The following is a 16,760-nucleotide window of genomic DNA, read 5'->3' as shown; positions in this document are numbered from 1 at the left end:
TACACCGTATTTTTGTATGAATGTGTGAATGAAAAAGTAAAACGTTCCTACATCCTGAACAATAGATAATTGATGTCAATTTAGCAATACAATTTAAAAAGTTATAGCCCTGCAAAGAAGGTGAACATCTCCATAGACAAATAGCGCTGGCAGAGAGGGTACAGCGATGGACATAAGCTCCGGCAGAGAATGGGTTAATGTTGTAATTAACAAAGAGAGGCAGAGTTGATTTTGCACAAAAAGTTACTGTACAGTTCAAAGTTGTCTTTACCTTCTGTTTGGTATCCACAGTTTAAAACCTGACAGTCTTCCCTCCTGCCTGACACCCACTATGACCCTTCGAACCTCCTACTCAGGGCAAACCTCCCTCTCAGGGTGCAGTTCCCTCTCTCAGGGTGCGGTTCTAGGCCTGGGTCCTACACAGTTTTAAAGCCTGATAGTCTTTCTTGCTTGATACCCACACAGTTTAATACCCGACAGTTTCGAACCTGTAATAAAAGCAATAGACGGAGTAAAATAGTGCAGTGCAATAAAAATAATAATACACCAAGACTTGGTCTGTAAAGCCTTTCACATTTCCTGCTGGCCAGTATGACTACTACCATATTGTTTATACCTGTATAACTGTCCATATTAATATTACAACTCTGTACAAACATCTGATTAGCACTATACTCATCTAATTTATATATTTTATACCCAGTTTAATCACCTGTGTGTGTATCATGTTATACACTTTACTGTTACATTTGCACTCTGGTTTGATGCCAAACTTATTTTCGTTGTACTGTACTTGTGCTGTATGATGATAATACATTTGAATCTAATCTAATCTAAAACTGACTGACAGCTGTATGCCCCAACTCGCCTGGGCAAAAAAAAAAGGTCCCTCTCGTTTGGGATTTAAATGCAGTTATGCACAAATTACTAACGTTAACTGAACTTAGTATTCCTTTCATGTTGTATGACAGTAAATGGAGACAGCGGAACGGAACCCAATCCATGTACTAGGGGTGCAAGGGGTACTAGAGAACCCTATCAGAGAACCCTACTAGAGAACCCTACTAGTGAGCCTCTAACCCTGTTCAGTCAGGTAACTCCATGATGAGTCCTCTCGCTGTTCAGATGTGTATCTTGTATCCAGATCGATCCAGATTGTATCTAGATCCAGTTGAAATGGATTTCGGTTCACACCTGGCATCAGAATATATCTCAACATGTGTACTACTGAGTGATCACTTGTGATCGGATTTCGCTTCCCTGCTCAATATGCAGTTGTAGTAATCTACTAGTAGTAATAGTATTTATGTATTTATGTACGCAGCAGCAGTATATATGCAATGTATGTACTGTGTGTATGTTGTATTAACAGTTAACACATATCTTTTGAATGTATTACTGGTATTTAATTTTTTTTTTTTATATCTTTATGTTTTGATTTTACAAAACAGGGTAAGTTCTCGATAAGCCTCTACGCTTCTAAACTTCTCCTACACAATATGGTTATTATGTATTTTTTTTTAACTTTTTTTTAAACTCTTTGTGTTTAATAAATAAATACAAAAAAATATTTCAGAAATGAGAGTAGATTTAGTTACCGGAAGATTGGTCTGTCTGTAGGTAGGTTAGGTTAGTTTAGTTTAGTTTACCAGACAGGTTGGAGCCAGGTGTTGTACCTTATGTTAACTGATTTCTCTGTTTCCCTACAGGCCTACATAAAAGATGTCCAGGACAGTTCTGTATTGGTGGCGTTTGAAAACAAGTAAGATGGCTGCTGCTAACCCTAAGATACTGAGAGACTAAGTTACTAACCATAACACTAAGACACTGAGGGGCGAATTCGCAAAGGGATTAATGCGTGGCTTTTTCTGACGTTATGCCTGTGCAAATAGCCCCCAAACAAACCTTGCTATTCACAAAGCACTCGCAAAGGTTGAAATGCCGTGCCAACTGCGTTGCCATCATCATTGTGTCTCTGCGCGTCTGTGCTATTTGCGGGTATTTAAATGAGGTAATATGGGTGGAAAAAATTTGCCCCTTTCTATGCAAATCAGCCTCATTGCAAAAACACTCCAATTCACAAAGATTGGCGCTAATTGCCACATGCAGTGGAGTTATTTACGTCTTTAGAGAGTTGGCGGTAACTAAGCACATTTATAAGGGGTGTCATGGCCAGCGTCTCCGGTGATCTGGTGGGTTAGGGAATAATCACAATAAAGAGAATAGAACTCATATGCTCCAGAATAAACTTAATTATTCATTATTATTAATTATTATAATTTATAACATTTCGTCAGGTCCGTGAGGAGGAGTAGATGCTGGAGACACGGTCAATGAAAAGTGTATTCTGGAGTATATGAGAATGCGGGTTCTACATTAACATTAAATACAACTTAATTTCTCTCTAAAAATATTCCCAAATCTGAACATATTTTCACTGGCACAGTGTGCCTAACTTCGGCCTAAAGATCCAGCAATCGGCACCGGTGGACAGGTCTGCTCAAACAAATTTATTTTGGGATGACATGACAAACAAATGCAATGACAAAAGATGGTGACAAAAACAAAGGATGCAATTGTGTCATGAAAATACAAATTAAGAAAGCTCTATACATTACGAAATAAACGAAATACAAAATGGTGAAAAATACTGTTATGTCTTATCTGTTAGAGAAACAAAGAGCTATTGATCCATCAGGACTTCCAATTCGCGATCAGAGAATCAAAGCTTTGTTTTCTGTCTGCCATTGTCCCAGGACATGCATACTGTGGCATGGGCAGTATTTATACTATTTTGCCATATCAGGAGCAAATTGCGGAGCAAACTGCTCCGTGTGCCAACTGCGCTGCCAGATATCAGGAACAAATTGCATGCCTTTTGGGCGTGTTTGCGCTAGTATATCATAGCAATATCTTTAGTGAATAGGTCCTTAAGACGGAGCACATAGCGGGCGCAAATCACACGCAGTTAAGGGTGCTATTAACGTCCGCAATCCATTCTTTGGGGATTCGCCCCCGAGACTATTAATTAACCCTAACATACGGAGACTACTAACTAGGGATGTTCGATATTGGCTTTTTTACCGATATCCGATATACCAATATTGTCCAACTCTTAATTTCCGATACCGATATCAACCGATACCGATATATGCAGCCCCCCCCCCCCCCCCTCCACATTATGCATACTTTTCACAATAAATAAAATAAGAATTTGTTTTTACTTGCTTGCCTGGGTAAATAAAGGTTAAATAAATGTAAATTTTTTATTTTTTTTTAACCCGATACCGATCATTTCCAATATTACATTTTAATGCCAGTATCGGCCGATAATATCGGTAGGCCGACAATATCTGACATCCCTACTATTAACCATAAGATACTGAGACTACTAACCCTAAGATACTGAGACTACTAACCATAACCATGTATATGTGTGTGTGTGTGTGTGTGTGTGGTTCCAGCTGGCAGCCCGAGCGTCAGATTCCATTCCAAGACGTGCGGTTTCCTCCTCCCACTGGATTCCAGCAGGAGATCAATGAAAGCGACGAGGTGGAGGTACGGAGTTAAAGGATCATCTGTATCGCATGAAATTAGAGGACGTGTTATTAGTCACATGTCGTCTCTCTGTGCGTCTCTCCAGGCGCGATTGGTCTAATATTTGCCCTGCACACCCATGACCACTACAGGGAGGTGTAGTCTGACGTCGCTTTGGACCGCCCGCACGGTCCACCCGTATAGGGATTTATCATTGGGGAACATGGATTATCGGCTATTGTAACAATTATGCCTCATGAACATTGGCAAGCTTTTCCATTTGTGCACAACATTTGTTCCCTTCTATCACTAACATCATTTTTTTTATAATTTTTGGTTGAAATAAAATTTGACGTAATTATTTTACGATTTAATTGCGAATATTTTCATGTTGAGCTATAGATTGTGGATGAATACGCACAGAAAGGTACACCATGCAAATGTTCATGCTTTATTTGTTTTAAAACGAGACGGTTTAGAAATGGGCAATGAGGGGTAATACATTGCGATTTCAACCGAGGTGGACCGGCCGGAAACAACAATGACGTAACCACTACACCTCCCTATAGGAAGACCCATCACACTACAGGAAGACCCATCACACTACAGGAAGACCCATCACCACTACAGGAAGACCCATCACTACTACAGGAAGACCCATGACACTACAGGAAGACCCATCACCACTACAGGAAGACCCATGACACTACAGGAAGACCCATCACACTACAGGAAGACCCATCACCACTACAGGAAGACCCCATGACACTACAGGAAGACCCATCACACTACAGGAAGACCCCATGACACTACAGGAAGACCCATCACCACTACAGGAAGACCCATCACCACTACAGGAAGACCCATCACACTACAGGAAGACCCCATGACACTACAGGAAGACCCATCACCACTACAGGAAGACCCATCACACTACAGGAAGACCCCATGACACTACAGGAAGACCCATCACCACTACAGGAAGACCCATCACACTACAGGAAGACCCATCACCACTACAGGAAGACCCATCAGGGCACTACAGGAAGACCCATCACCACTACAGGAAGACCCATCACCACTACAGGAAGACCCATCAGGGCACTACAGGAAGACCCATGACACTACAGGAAGACCCCATGACACTACAGGAAGACCCATCACCACTACAGGAAGACCCCATGACACTACAGGAAGACCCATGACACTACAGGAAGACCCATCACCACTACAGGAAGACCCATCACCACTACAGGAAGACCCATCACCACTACAGGAAGACCCCATGACACTACAGGAAGACCCATCACACTACAGGAAGACCCATCACCACTACAGGAAGACCCATCACCACTACAGGAAGACCCATCACCACTACAGGAAGACCCATCACCACTACAGGAAGACCCATGGCACTACAGGAAGACCCATCACCACTACAGGAAGACCCCATGACACTACAGGAAGACCCCATGACACTACAGGAAGACCCATCACCACTACAGGAAGACCCCATGACACTACAGGAAGACCCATGACACTACAGGAAGACCCCATGACACTACAGGAAGACCCATGACACTACAGGAAGACCCATCACCACTACAGGAAGACCCCATGACACTACAGGAAGACCCCATGACACTACAGGAAGACCCCATGACACTACAGGAAGACCCATCACCACTACAGGAAGACCCCATGACACTACAGGAAGACCCCATGACACTACAGGAAGACCCATCACACTACAGGAAGACCCCATGACACTACAGGAAGACCCCATGACACTACAGGAAGACCCCATGACACTACAGGAAGACCCCATGACACTACAGGAAGACCCCATGACACTACAGGAAGACCCCTCACCACTACAGGAAGACCCCATGACACTACAGGAAGACCCCATGACACTACAGGAAGACCCCATGACACTACAGGAAGACCCATGACACTACAGGAAGACCCATCACCACTACAGGAAGACCCATCACCACTACAGGAAGACCCATCACCACTACAGGAAGACCCATGACACTACAGGAAGACCCATCACCACTACAGGAAGACCCCATGACACTACAGGAAGACCCATCACCACTACAGGAAGACCCATCACCACTACAGGAAGACCCATCACCACTACAGGAAGACCCATCACCACTACAGGAAGACCCATCACCACTACAGGAAGACCCATGACACTACAGGAAGACCCCATGACACTACAGGAAGACCCCATGACACTACAGGAAGACCCCATGACACTACAGGAAGACCCATCACACTACAGGAAGACCCCATGACACTACAGGAAGACCCCATGACACTACAGGAAGACCCCATGACACTACAGGAAGACCCATGACACTACAGGAAGACCCATCACCACTACAGGAAGACCCCATGACACTACAGGAAGACCCCATCACCACTACAGGAAGACCCCATGACACTACAGGAAGACCCATCACCACTACAGGAAGACCCCATGACACTACAGGAAGACCCCATGACACTACAGGAAGACCCATCACCACTACAGGAAGACCCCATGACACTACAGGAAGACCCATCACCACTACAGGAAGACCCATCACCACTACAGGAAGACCCCATGACACTACAGGAAGACCCCATGACACTACAGGAAGACCCCATGACACTACAGGAAGACCCATCACCACTACAGGAAGACCCCATGACACTACAGGAAGACCCCATGATGCGTCTGGCTGGATTAATATCCAGCTATCAAGTTTGCGGTGCACATTCAGGACCCCTGTAGGATGCACTCTATTGATGTTGCTGACCCTGTGACCTTTCCTTTAGTGCCACCATCAGGCCAAACCTTCAATTACAGAATTAGTGTATGTTATGATGCTTTCCTTTAACTCATTTACTGCCAGCCATTAGCCTTATCCCGTTCTAGCTGGGCCACGCTTTAAAGATAGGGGTGCGTCACCTTGTTTGTAGAGCTATATCTATATTCTATATTATAGATATGGAGACAATACTCCATTCCGTCAGTATCTTCCGTCGAACATGCAAAAAAAAAAAAATGTATGTATACGTTTGCGCGTTATCCCATGGTGAATATTGTATAATTTCAGAGTGATCCGGGCTAATTCCTGAAAAGCTGAGTTGTAGGGCGCTACGTGAAATCTGCTAAAAGCATTGGCGTTTCATCCCTGGACACGCTACTATTTCCAAATCAAATGTATATAATAGGTATTATGTTTCATCATGAATGCATGAAAGGGGGGGGGGTCGTTTCTGATGCTTTGATCGGCAGTAACGGCATTCGTTTTGAACACCACACACGCTGATCAGCTGGATCGATATGAAATCATTGCAGGATCAAGGTGGAATTGACGTCAGATAGTCCTTACCTTTGATCAGGGTTATTCCAAAAAGAATATTCCAATTGTCTAATCGCGATTTCCAGTATTGGTCCCCAACATAATCCGGCACAACACATGCATCGAGTGCATTGGACGCGTTTCAATGTGATCGGGTGAACCGCTAGACTTGCCTGACCCAAAATACTGCGCCCGGAGGGAATACAATTTAACACACAGTCTGGAACAGGGTTTACTGCACTCTCGATACTGCCACCTTGCAGGATCTGGCTGGTACTGCACCCTCGGGGTCCCAGTATGCCTTTTAACACTAACATATAGGTCTGTGACACTGAATAGAATATTAAAATCAAAAATAAATATATATACGTGATTGGCGTTCAACGGTTGTCGAGCAAACACGTATATATACGTGGACGGCGCAGATTGAGTTAATGTGGATGATGATAATATTAAAAAGTAAGACTTTCAAAACATATGACCAGGAGGCGTTGACGATAGTTCAACACACAGATCAGATTCCTCAGATCACATTCCTTTTATTGTCACGTCATTCAGTACTTTACAGCAAGAAAAGAGTGAAATTCACTTTGTTGTGGTTCCTCAACCATAGCAGCATCCAATAATATAAATAAAATTAGCATAGAATAAGATAAAATATGACTAATAAAGATGACTATATATACAGTTCTAAAAAGTGTGCAGTGCTGCAGATGTTTATTTATTTTTTTGATCCACTTTTTCTCCTTTTTCTATTTTTCTCCCATCCCAATTTAGCCATGCTAATTCTCCCCTCCCCTGTCTTGAACGTTGCTCCCATGTGCCCCCCACTGGCCGGTTGTAGGGAGGATAGAAGCCCATCACATGTCCCATCCGATACATGTGGAGGCAGCCAGTCACATCTTTTCACCATTTCCTGTCTCTGCTGTGCAGGCGTCCCCCAACCGACCTGTAGGAGTCGCTGTTTACAACGTCCAGATTACCACCCATCGACTTCCCACCCGCTGACTCTGCCAATTGAGTTAGTATGACGGCCGGCCCAAGCCGGAGGCAACGGCGACAGCCGGATTCGATACCGGTGTCTCGTGCGTTGGTGACGAATGACGAGCGCAATGTCCGCCCTTGCTGCAGATGTTTATCAGTAGGTAGGCCCACTAGTACTGCAACTAGAATAAAGGACAGGAAAGGGTAGAAGAGGGGAAGAGAAGAGAAGTGAGCCTTAATTTACGAGGTCTTATATGGGACAAGGCAAACAAAGTATCAGTTTCATCTCCACATATGGTATAACTTAGAATGCGCTTCTCCAAAAATCTTTCAACTCTTGATTTACACCTACATTGCTACAACAATAACGTACATTGTGTGACCTTTAACCTCTAATAGTCTAACATTAATATAAAACGGGAAGGGATTAGAGGAGGACGGGATACAGAGATGACCGCACCAGATGTTTGTTTACTCCCCTCGCAGTGTGTATCTTGAATACCTTTCATCCGAGTCTTTTCCAATTTGCGCTGCACATTCATGACCCCAAGAGGAAGGATCCCATTGGTTTTAGTGACCTTGTGAACCTTCCTCTAGCGCCACCATCAGGCCACCACCCGATTTTCACCAAACTTGACACGTATATTTGCCTTACCGTGTAATAGTGGGTAATAGCGTAACAGTGTAATAGGAATAATGTGGGGGTATCTGGTCTATATTTACCTCATCTCTTACACTTAAGCCCCACCTAACAAGTAGTCTAACCCATAGAAACACATAGATACACCACTAAAACCCGAACCCATAGAAACACATAGATACACCACTATAAAGACCCTAACCCAGGGGTGCCCAACCTTTTTTGAACCAAGATCTACTTTTTTATTTGCCACCTAGCCGAGAGCTACCAGCCCAAATTTGACCTATTTTAGTATTAGTATCTAGTATTAGTAGTAATAATTGATTAATAATACTCATTCAATATGTACATGACAGAAAATATTATATGGCATATAATATTTTCTGTCATGTGCATATTGAATGAGTATATAATATAATATGATATTTTATATATCATTGTAACGGTGTAGTGTAGGAATTACAAGAATGACAAGAATGTTATTATAATGAAATGAATGAATATTATCAAACGGAATTGTTTCTGTATACACATTTATAAAGCGATCCAAGGCATATTTAGCCATTTTTTATGCGTTCACATGCGCTTTTCAAGAATAAACAAAAACGAGACTTAATGGGAAGGGTGTCCTTGTACATTTGAACATAGTTCCATGATACGTGGCTGTGTTGTGCTGAGAAAGAGGCGCAGATCCGCTTCTACTCTGAGGCGAGGTCTGCATTTATTTGTTTTATTAATGTCAGAGACGAGAATCCCGCTTCACAGAGAGGTATGTTGATGCAAACGGGACAAGCTTTCTCAGCGCAGCATTACACAGCACTGGGTAGTCGTTCCGGTCTGATATCCAGAACTTTGCGAGGGCCTGTCCAGTGAACTTGACTTTCAGTAGCTCGTCACACGAAAGATCGATCAACGCCTCCTGCTCAGACAGAGGGAGGCCTGTTGCGAGCGCCATGTGCAATGAACGGATCTTGGATCCAGTTGTTCAAATTGTCCGTGCTCTTTCTTTCGGGGAAATAATTCCAAAATTAATCAATGAGCCCTTCTGTGTGGCTACAGATGATGGGCTTCAAATCACCGTTTTAAATTCAGGATGCTTAGTTTCCAAGTGCCGCTGTAATTTACTTGGTTTAAAGCTCTCGTTAGAAAGGATCTCGTAACACAAAACGCACTGTGGTCTCGGGTCATCTTCTTGGCCAGTCCAAGTAAATCCATATGCCAAAGTATTTAGGATCATAACTTCTTTTACTCCGTTTCATAGTAGTTCTGGTATCGCTACTTACTAAATTCTGCCTTTCTCTTGGCAGCATTTGGAACACACGCAACGTGACGCGCCGCTTCTGACAACGGACCTATCCATTGCGAGTGTCCAGGTTAAATTAATCAACTTTATCATCAGCTTTATATGCTTGGCCTGGAAAGCCCCCCCCCCCCCCCATCATATACCTGCACAGGGCTGTCACGCACGCTCGCGCATGCACGTCGCCGCACTTTGCGCTCCTCTGACTCACAAAAGACCAGACGTGGCCTCAGTGATTATACCTGCGCAGGATGTATGATGTGTGTTGGAACACTGTGCCTCCGTTGATGCAGGGGCGAGACATGGCTAGGGTTGGGCATCGTTTGGATTTGAACGATTCCGCTTCCGATTCCGATTCTCCATATCGATTCCTGTTCTAAACGATTCTCGATTCCGATTCTTTGAGGTGCAGGTCAAAACAGGTGACAGCTTATTTCGAAGGAGATTTTTAATAATTTTTTTAATTTCAAAAAGAAAATCATACTATTCACATTTTCAGTTGACTTGATACAGTTTAATTTGGTTGCTGTACTGTAACTAGGGTATTAAAGTAAAAAAAAAGTAAAAAAAAAAAAAAGTAATAAAAAAAATAAAAATAAAATCGAAATTTAGAATCGAAATTCAAATATGTTACTTCCGGTTCCAGAACCGGAAGTTAGGAACCGGTTCCTATTAGAACCGGTTTTCGGTGCCCAACATGGCAAATACACACAGCGGCCAGGTGGAAAACTCCATCTGAGTTGGGCTCGCGGATTTGCGCTTGATCTACCTAAATAATCTCACGGTCTACTTGAAACCAGCACGCGATCGACTGGTTGGGCACCACTCCCCTAACCCATAGAAACACATAGACGCCACTAAAACCCGAATCCATAGAAGCGCATAGATACACCTCTAACCCATAGAAACACATGGATACACCTCTAACCCATAGAAACACATAGATAGATACACACCACTAATCCCAACCTCATCCTAGCTACATGGAATTCGGCCAGTTGTTTTCCTGGACGTGGACGTAAAATGCAGTGGCTGAAAATGATTGGAACGCAAAAAATTAATGTGTGTGTGTGTGTGCTAGGTGTATTCCAGAGCCAATGACAAGGAGCCATGTGGCTGGTGGCTGGCCAAGGTCCGCATGGTGAAAGGAGAGGTGAGACCTGTCTGTCTGTCTGTTTGTTAATTAATATTTTTACCCAGGGACAGTGCACATTAATGAACATCTTCAGTTTCCACATCAAGATACAAGATACTTTAATGCCACACAACTATGGTTGGTGGTAATTGTTTTTGGTACAGAATGTTAATTAGCACTGGGACATCAACATGAAACGTCAAACGCCCCCCCCTCCCAACTCCCAATCCACACAATAAATACATAAATAGTATACATACAGGACAGTCGCATATAACCGTGTCAGTCAGTGTCGGATGCTTGCCCGTCTGTAGGGCCAGGGCGTTTAGTGTTCGGACTGCAATCAATGTAAATGTGCCAGCTTTGAGCTAGTTTCCATCTGTAGTCCCTGCTTACCGTGCATGTCTTCATGGTGAGGGAGGAGACCGGAGTACCCAGAGGAAACCCACACGAACACAGGGAAGAACATGCAGTGTTTCCCCTGAAAAAAAAATTCAGCAGCGGTGCTGTGCCTCTAGGGGGGTCCGGGGGCATGCCCACCCGGACTTTTATTTTTTTTATTTTATTTTTTTACATTTTAAAGTTAAATGCATCAATCTGGTGCACTTTGAGGGCAAAATAAAGAGGCTAGATCTATGATGAACTTTGTGCTCAAAACACAAAATCGACTAGCCTGCAGTGCTTTCTCCCTGCAGCCTTTTCCTCTGGTCAGTCTTTTACATTAAACACCCCCCCCCCCCACAGCCAAAATTAAATGATAAAAAAAAAAAAAAAATTATATATACGGTATATATTTCTTTTTAATATAATTTTTTTTAAATAGTCTAGTTCATAGCAGCGACGCTGCTGAATGCATATAGGGGAAACACTGACATGTAAGCTCCACGCAGAAAGGCCCCCTGCTGGGGTTTGAACCCAGGACCTTCTTGCTGTGAGGCAGCAGTGCTAACCCCTGTGCCACCTGTAATAGCTAATTTCATTTCTCTTACCCTTTCCTTCAATGTATGATTAGTCATGTTAAATGACAGTAGTCTCCAGGCCTATAGTGAAGGCCATTCTGCCAAGTTGTGCACCTGGCATATGTACGTGGGAGAAATATGGTATAAAACGTCTTGTATTTAGATTTGTGGGCAGCATCTCCCGGGACAGACTGCCTCTGTGTACTCATGACATTGATAATGCTCTCTACTGCAGTACACTTTTATTAAACTATACTTTTGAATGAATGAATTATTTTATTTCGAATGTTTACAAATAAATAAACAAACAAATAATTTTTCGAACATTTTCACAAATAAACAAACGAAAAGGATAGGTTTGAAGCCGAAGGCTTATAGAGCAAACTACCCCTAATTCAAAAAAACTCATTCAAAAAAGTTAGTTTTCAAAATATTTAACTTTAACTTTTGATCAGCCTCAGTTTTTACACTTTATTTCAGCCCTCTCTGAATTTTAGCCACTACACACCGTGCCACCCCGTGCTGTCTGTCTCTCTTTTTCTATCTAGTCTATCTAGTTCTATGTTATATAGTATGCAGTGTGTGATGTCACTCCCTCCCTCTCTCTGTCTATGTCTATATAGTTCTATGTTATATAGTATGCCGCGTGTGATGTCATTCTCTCTCTCTCTCTCTCTCTCTCTCTCTCTCTCTCTCTCTCTCTCTCTCTCTCTCTCTCTCTCTCTCTCTCTCTCTCTAGTTCTATGTTATAGAGTATGCAGCGTGTGATGCAACTCTGAATGAGATCGTGACATTGGAGCGTTTACGACCCGTCAATCCAAACAGTCCCGCCTCCAAAACCTCTTTTGTGAAGATCGAATTGGACGTCCCAGAAGACCTCAGACAGATGTGAGTTATACACACGCACGTGCGATTGCACACACACACACACACACACACACACACACACACACACACACACACACACACACACACACACATACATATCAATTTATCATTTATCATAAATACCCTAGTTCGTACCCTAACCCTAAACATAAAAACCCCAGTCCTGACCCTAACCCTAAACATACCCTAACCCTAAACATAAAAACCCTAGTCGTACCCTAACCCTAAACATAAAAACCCTAGTTCGTACCCTAACCCTAAACATAAAAACCCCAGTCCTGACCCTAACCCTAAACATACCCTAACCCTAAACATAAAAACCCTAGTCGTACCCTAACCCTAAACATAAAAACCCTAGTCGTACCCTAACCCTAAACATAAAAACCCTAGTCCGTACCCTAATCCTAAAACTAAAAACCCTAGTTCGTACCCTAATCCTAAACATAAAAACCCCAGTCCCCCTAACCCTAAACATACCCTAATCCTAAACATAAAAACCCTAGTAAACCTTGGACAATGCAAATCCATAATGTCAATGTAGCCTAGTTGTTTTAAACGTTTCAGCCTCAATCTGTCTACCTTTTATACAAGAAGAGTTATTAAGGTTACGTTATTTAGCACATTTGGCTATAGTTTAATCTTTGAATGCATACAATGTATTTGTATATGTAACTTGTATTTGTATATGTCTGTGCTCAGGTGTTCTAAAGAGTCGAGCCACAAGGACTTCAAGAAGGCAGTGGGAGCGTTCAACGTCACCTACGACTCTGACAAGAAGCAGCTGGTCGTCCTGGTGGGTCCACTTTCTTTTTCACTTTATTCGGATCTCGTTTCAGCCCCACGCCCCCGGTTAAATGACCTGAGAATTACATTCCACAACACACTCCGGCCAATTGGATGCTTCTATCATTCTGTGCTGCCAGTGTTAGTCTGGGGTGGAGTTTTACGTGGTACGTGTGAAAACATTAGCCCCCACTGACGCACAGACTGAAGTAGACTAAACTAAAGTTTCTACGGGTCTCCCGGGACCAGAATGCCTCTCAAGCCTAACTACATACAGTACATATTCTGGCACAGTAATGAGCAGGGGAAATGTCTGTCTAGCTTACACATGAGGCGTCTCCAAGATTTAGGAAAACTATTGACATTATTGTATTGTTGTATTATCAAACCGTGTTAACTTAATTGAACGTAATGACACTTTCATTGAATAACTTCAAACATTCAAGACGTTTCTTAAAGGAAAACTCCAACATTTTGGGAAATTAGCTTATTTGCCATCTACCCTGGAGTTAGACAAGAAGATACATACCTTTTTTCTTCTCTGTGCATGCAGTAGGAGTAGGAAGACGAGCACCGTTAGCCTAGCTTAGCGTCAGGTACTGGAAGTAGGTTCCTCCATTAGCCTAGTTCCCAACGTCTTCCTACTCCTACTGCATGCACAGAGAAGAAAAAGGTATGCATCTTCTTGTCTAACTCCAGGGTTCCCAAAATGTTGGAGTGTTAAGATACATACCTTTTTCTTCTCTGTGCATGCAGTAGGAGTAGGAAGATGCGCACTGTTAGCCTAGCTTAGCGTCAGTCACTGGAAGTAGGTTCCTCCATTAGCCTAGTTCCCAACGTCTTCCTACTCCTACTGCATGCACAGAGAAGAAAAAGGGTATGTATCTTCTTGTCTAACTCCAGGGTAGATGGCAAATAAGCTAATTTCCCAAAATGTTGGAGTTTTCCTTTAAGGGAATCCAAATAGATATCCAAATATAATATCTCTGTGAGCGAATCTCTCAAAGTTTTATGCGGAAGCCTCGAGACATGGGATAGGTCCTCGCTCGTGAAGGCCTGCCTCCAGGAATGACAGATAAACGACCTGCGTGTGGAATGCTCCTGTCTATGGGAAGGGGAGGCACAGGTATGGGCAGGGTGATAGTAGAAAGACATCAGAAAGATACAAATCTGATCTGAAAAAAGTCCAGGTCTGAAGGAGGACTGGGTTGACCTGTATTCAGACACTTATTGGGCCAATATTAGGGTTCTAATGTTCTGGAAACAGAGTGCTCTGGGCACCCCGGCCTCTGGGGCCCCCTGGTGGTTAAGGATGGAGGCCAACTCTTCCTTGCCAGCCGTGCATTTCTCTAAGCTAGAAAAGCCTGGGGCTTTAAAAAGTCTTCTAAGTACTTCTGAAAAACTAGAACAGAATTCTAAACCAGGTTAGGAGTGTTCGGAGTCTGCCAGAGACCTCTGTACAAACACTAATCTGCTTCAACCACTCCTTTTTACCTGTATGGTCAGACAAGACCTACCATTCATTCATTCAATCTTTATTTATACTTGATAAATACAAGTAGTTAAACTAATTTACAGTGTCGTCGATATGTTACATTCACAAGTGTCATAGTGCGTTAAATACAGAAACATCAGACAATCAGAACAACTACATTATTGTGGTGACCTGATTGGTCATCAAGGTTCTAAAGCAGGGGTCTCAAACTCAATTTACCTGGGGGCCGCTGGAGGTAGAGTCTGGGTGAGGCTGGGCTGCGTCAAATATTCCACAAAAAAAGGGTTTAAAGTATTCAAAAGAAAAGTACAACTGATCCAATCTACTCACAAACTCACTAAAACCTCACAAACACCAGCAACTGAGCATTCTCAGTGGTGTCAGTGGACTCATCCACAGCTATGGAAATGCACTGTGCATTTTTTCTTTTTCTATCACAAAGCTGTTTAATCAAATCATCAGCCAGTATTTCAGTTATTCTTGTTGCTGTGCGATCTGAGGAGGATTTGCTTTTGTTTGCCTTCAAACATGGTCTCCATCACTTCAGTCATACATCATTTAATTATTTATGCATCAGAGAATGGCTTCTTGTGTTTAGCCAACACCCATGCCACTGAGTGAGGACTTGGTTGTTTTTTCTCGTTGTGACATAGCTTTAACAATAATTCTGCTTGCAGCTTGATATGATGATTTCATTCCATTTATTTTTGTGGTTCTTAGCACTGAATTTTGAGGAAAGGCTGCATCAAAATAACTGTTTTGTTTTGTAGTGGCGTTTCAAATATGCCACTCTTCACAACAGCTACCGTTTCTTGGCATATTAGGCACATTGGTTTGGTGCTGGGAGGATGCACGCATATTTTTCAGTCCATTCACCTTTGAATTGCAGCGATTGTCACTGTCGACTTTTCTTTTACTGGCCATCTTTGAACATGCCACATTTTTCTACTAACTGCCTGCTGGCGAAACTAGGTTACTAGCTACATTTATCTCACGGAGATAAAACTGGGAACTAGGTTACTAGCTACAGTACCTGCAGATTAGACTACCTGTAGATGCGCTGTCAACTCTCGCTCTGACTCGGACCCGTTGAAAGACGACACGTATTCCGTGAAGACCCGCCCTACTCTGCTCTGATTCGCAGACTGTGGGTGGGGGGGGGAGAAACGCTGACGGGACGCTGAATGTGATTGGACCAGAGTAGCCAGACAGACATAGACAGGCAAAGCACTGCTTGCAGAGGAGACAGTGGAGAATTTCGAGGATGCCTGCCATACGCACTGGACATATTTTCCTTCCACTTGGTATCACTCCGGAATCACGTTTCAACCAAGTCACTAACGTAACGTTGCTGTCATGAGCCTGCGCTATGGTAGCCTACAACTTTAAGTGATAAATGAAACATCCAACTCGCACAACGACGTGGCAAAAAGTTGCGCACGGGCTGCACTAACACTAAACTTTGATGTCAAGTAGGGGGCCGCAAAATATCATCCAGCGTGCCGCAATTGGCCCGCGGGCCGCGAGTTTGAGACCCCTGTTCTAAAGAGTGTCTAGTTTAAAGGGGACATGCATTATAAATGTCTTTCTTCAGTGTATAGCATTGTATTATTGTAATAGGAGTTAGTATCAATGTGTCTGTGTCTCTAAATACCATATTGGCGGATTGCCGTC

General features: G+C 43.0%; 1 protein-coding gene across 2 annotated transcripts in view; it reads left to right on the top strand.

The window, feature by feature from the left end:
* Positions 1-16,760, top strand: part of fmr1 (fragile X messenger ribonucleoprotein 1) — a 72,218-nt gene that overhangs the window by 11,948 nt on the left and 43,510 nt on the right. For both annotated transcript variants that reach the window (XM_084331873.1, XM_084331872.1), the window contains exons 2-6: positions 1,710-1,762; positions 3,465-3,558; positions 10,908-10,979; positions 12,660-12,808; positions 13,508-13,601. In XM_084331873.1, the coding sequence (XP_084187999.1) occupies positions 1,710-1,762; positions 3,465-3,558; positions 10,908-10,979; positions 12,660-12,808; positions 13,508-13,601 (462 nt within the window). The remainder of the gene's footprint in view (positions 1-1,709; positions 1,763-3,464; positions 3,559-10,907; positions 10,980-12,659; positions 12,809-13,507; positions 13,602-16,760) is intronic.

The sequence above is a fragment of the Notolepis coatsorum genome (genome assembly GCF_963971535.1).
Source record: "Notolepis coatsorum genome assembly, chromosome: 16".
Taxonomy (NCBI): domain Eukaryota; kingdom Metazoa; phylum Chordata; class Actinopteri; order Aulopiformes; family Paralepididae; genus Notolepis; species Notolepis coatsorum.
The sequence above is the reverse complement of the archived record's forward strand: the minus strand, read 5'-3'. Positions and strand labels throughout refer to the sequence as shown.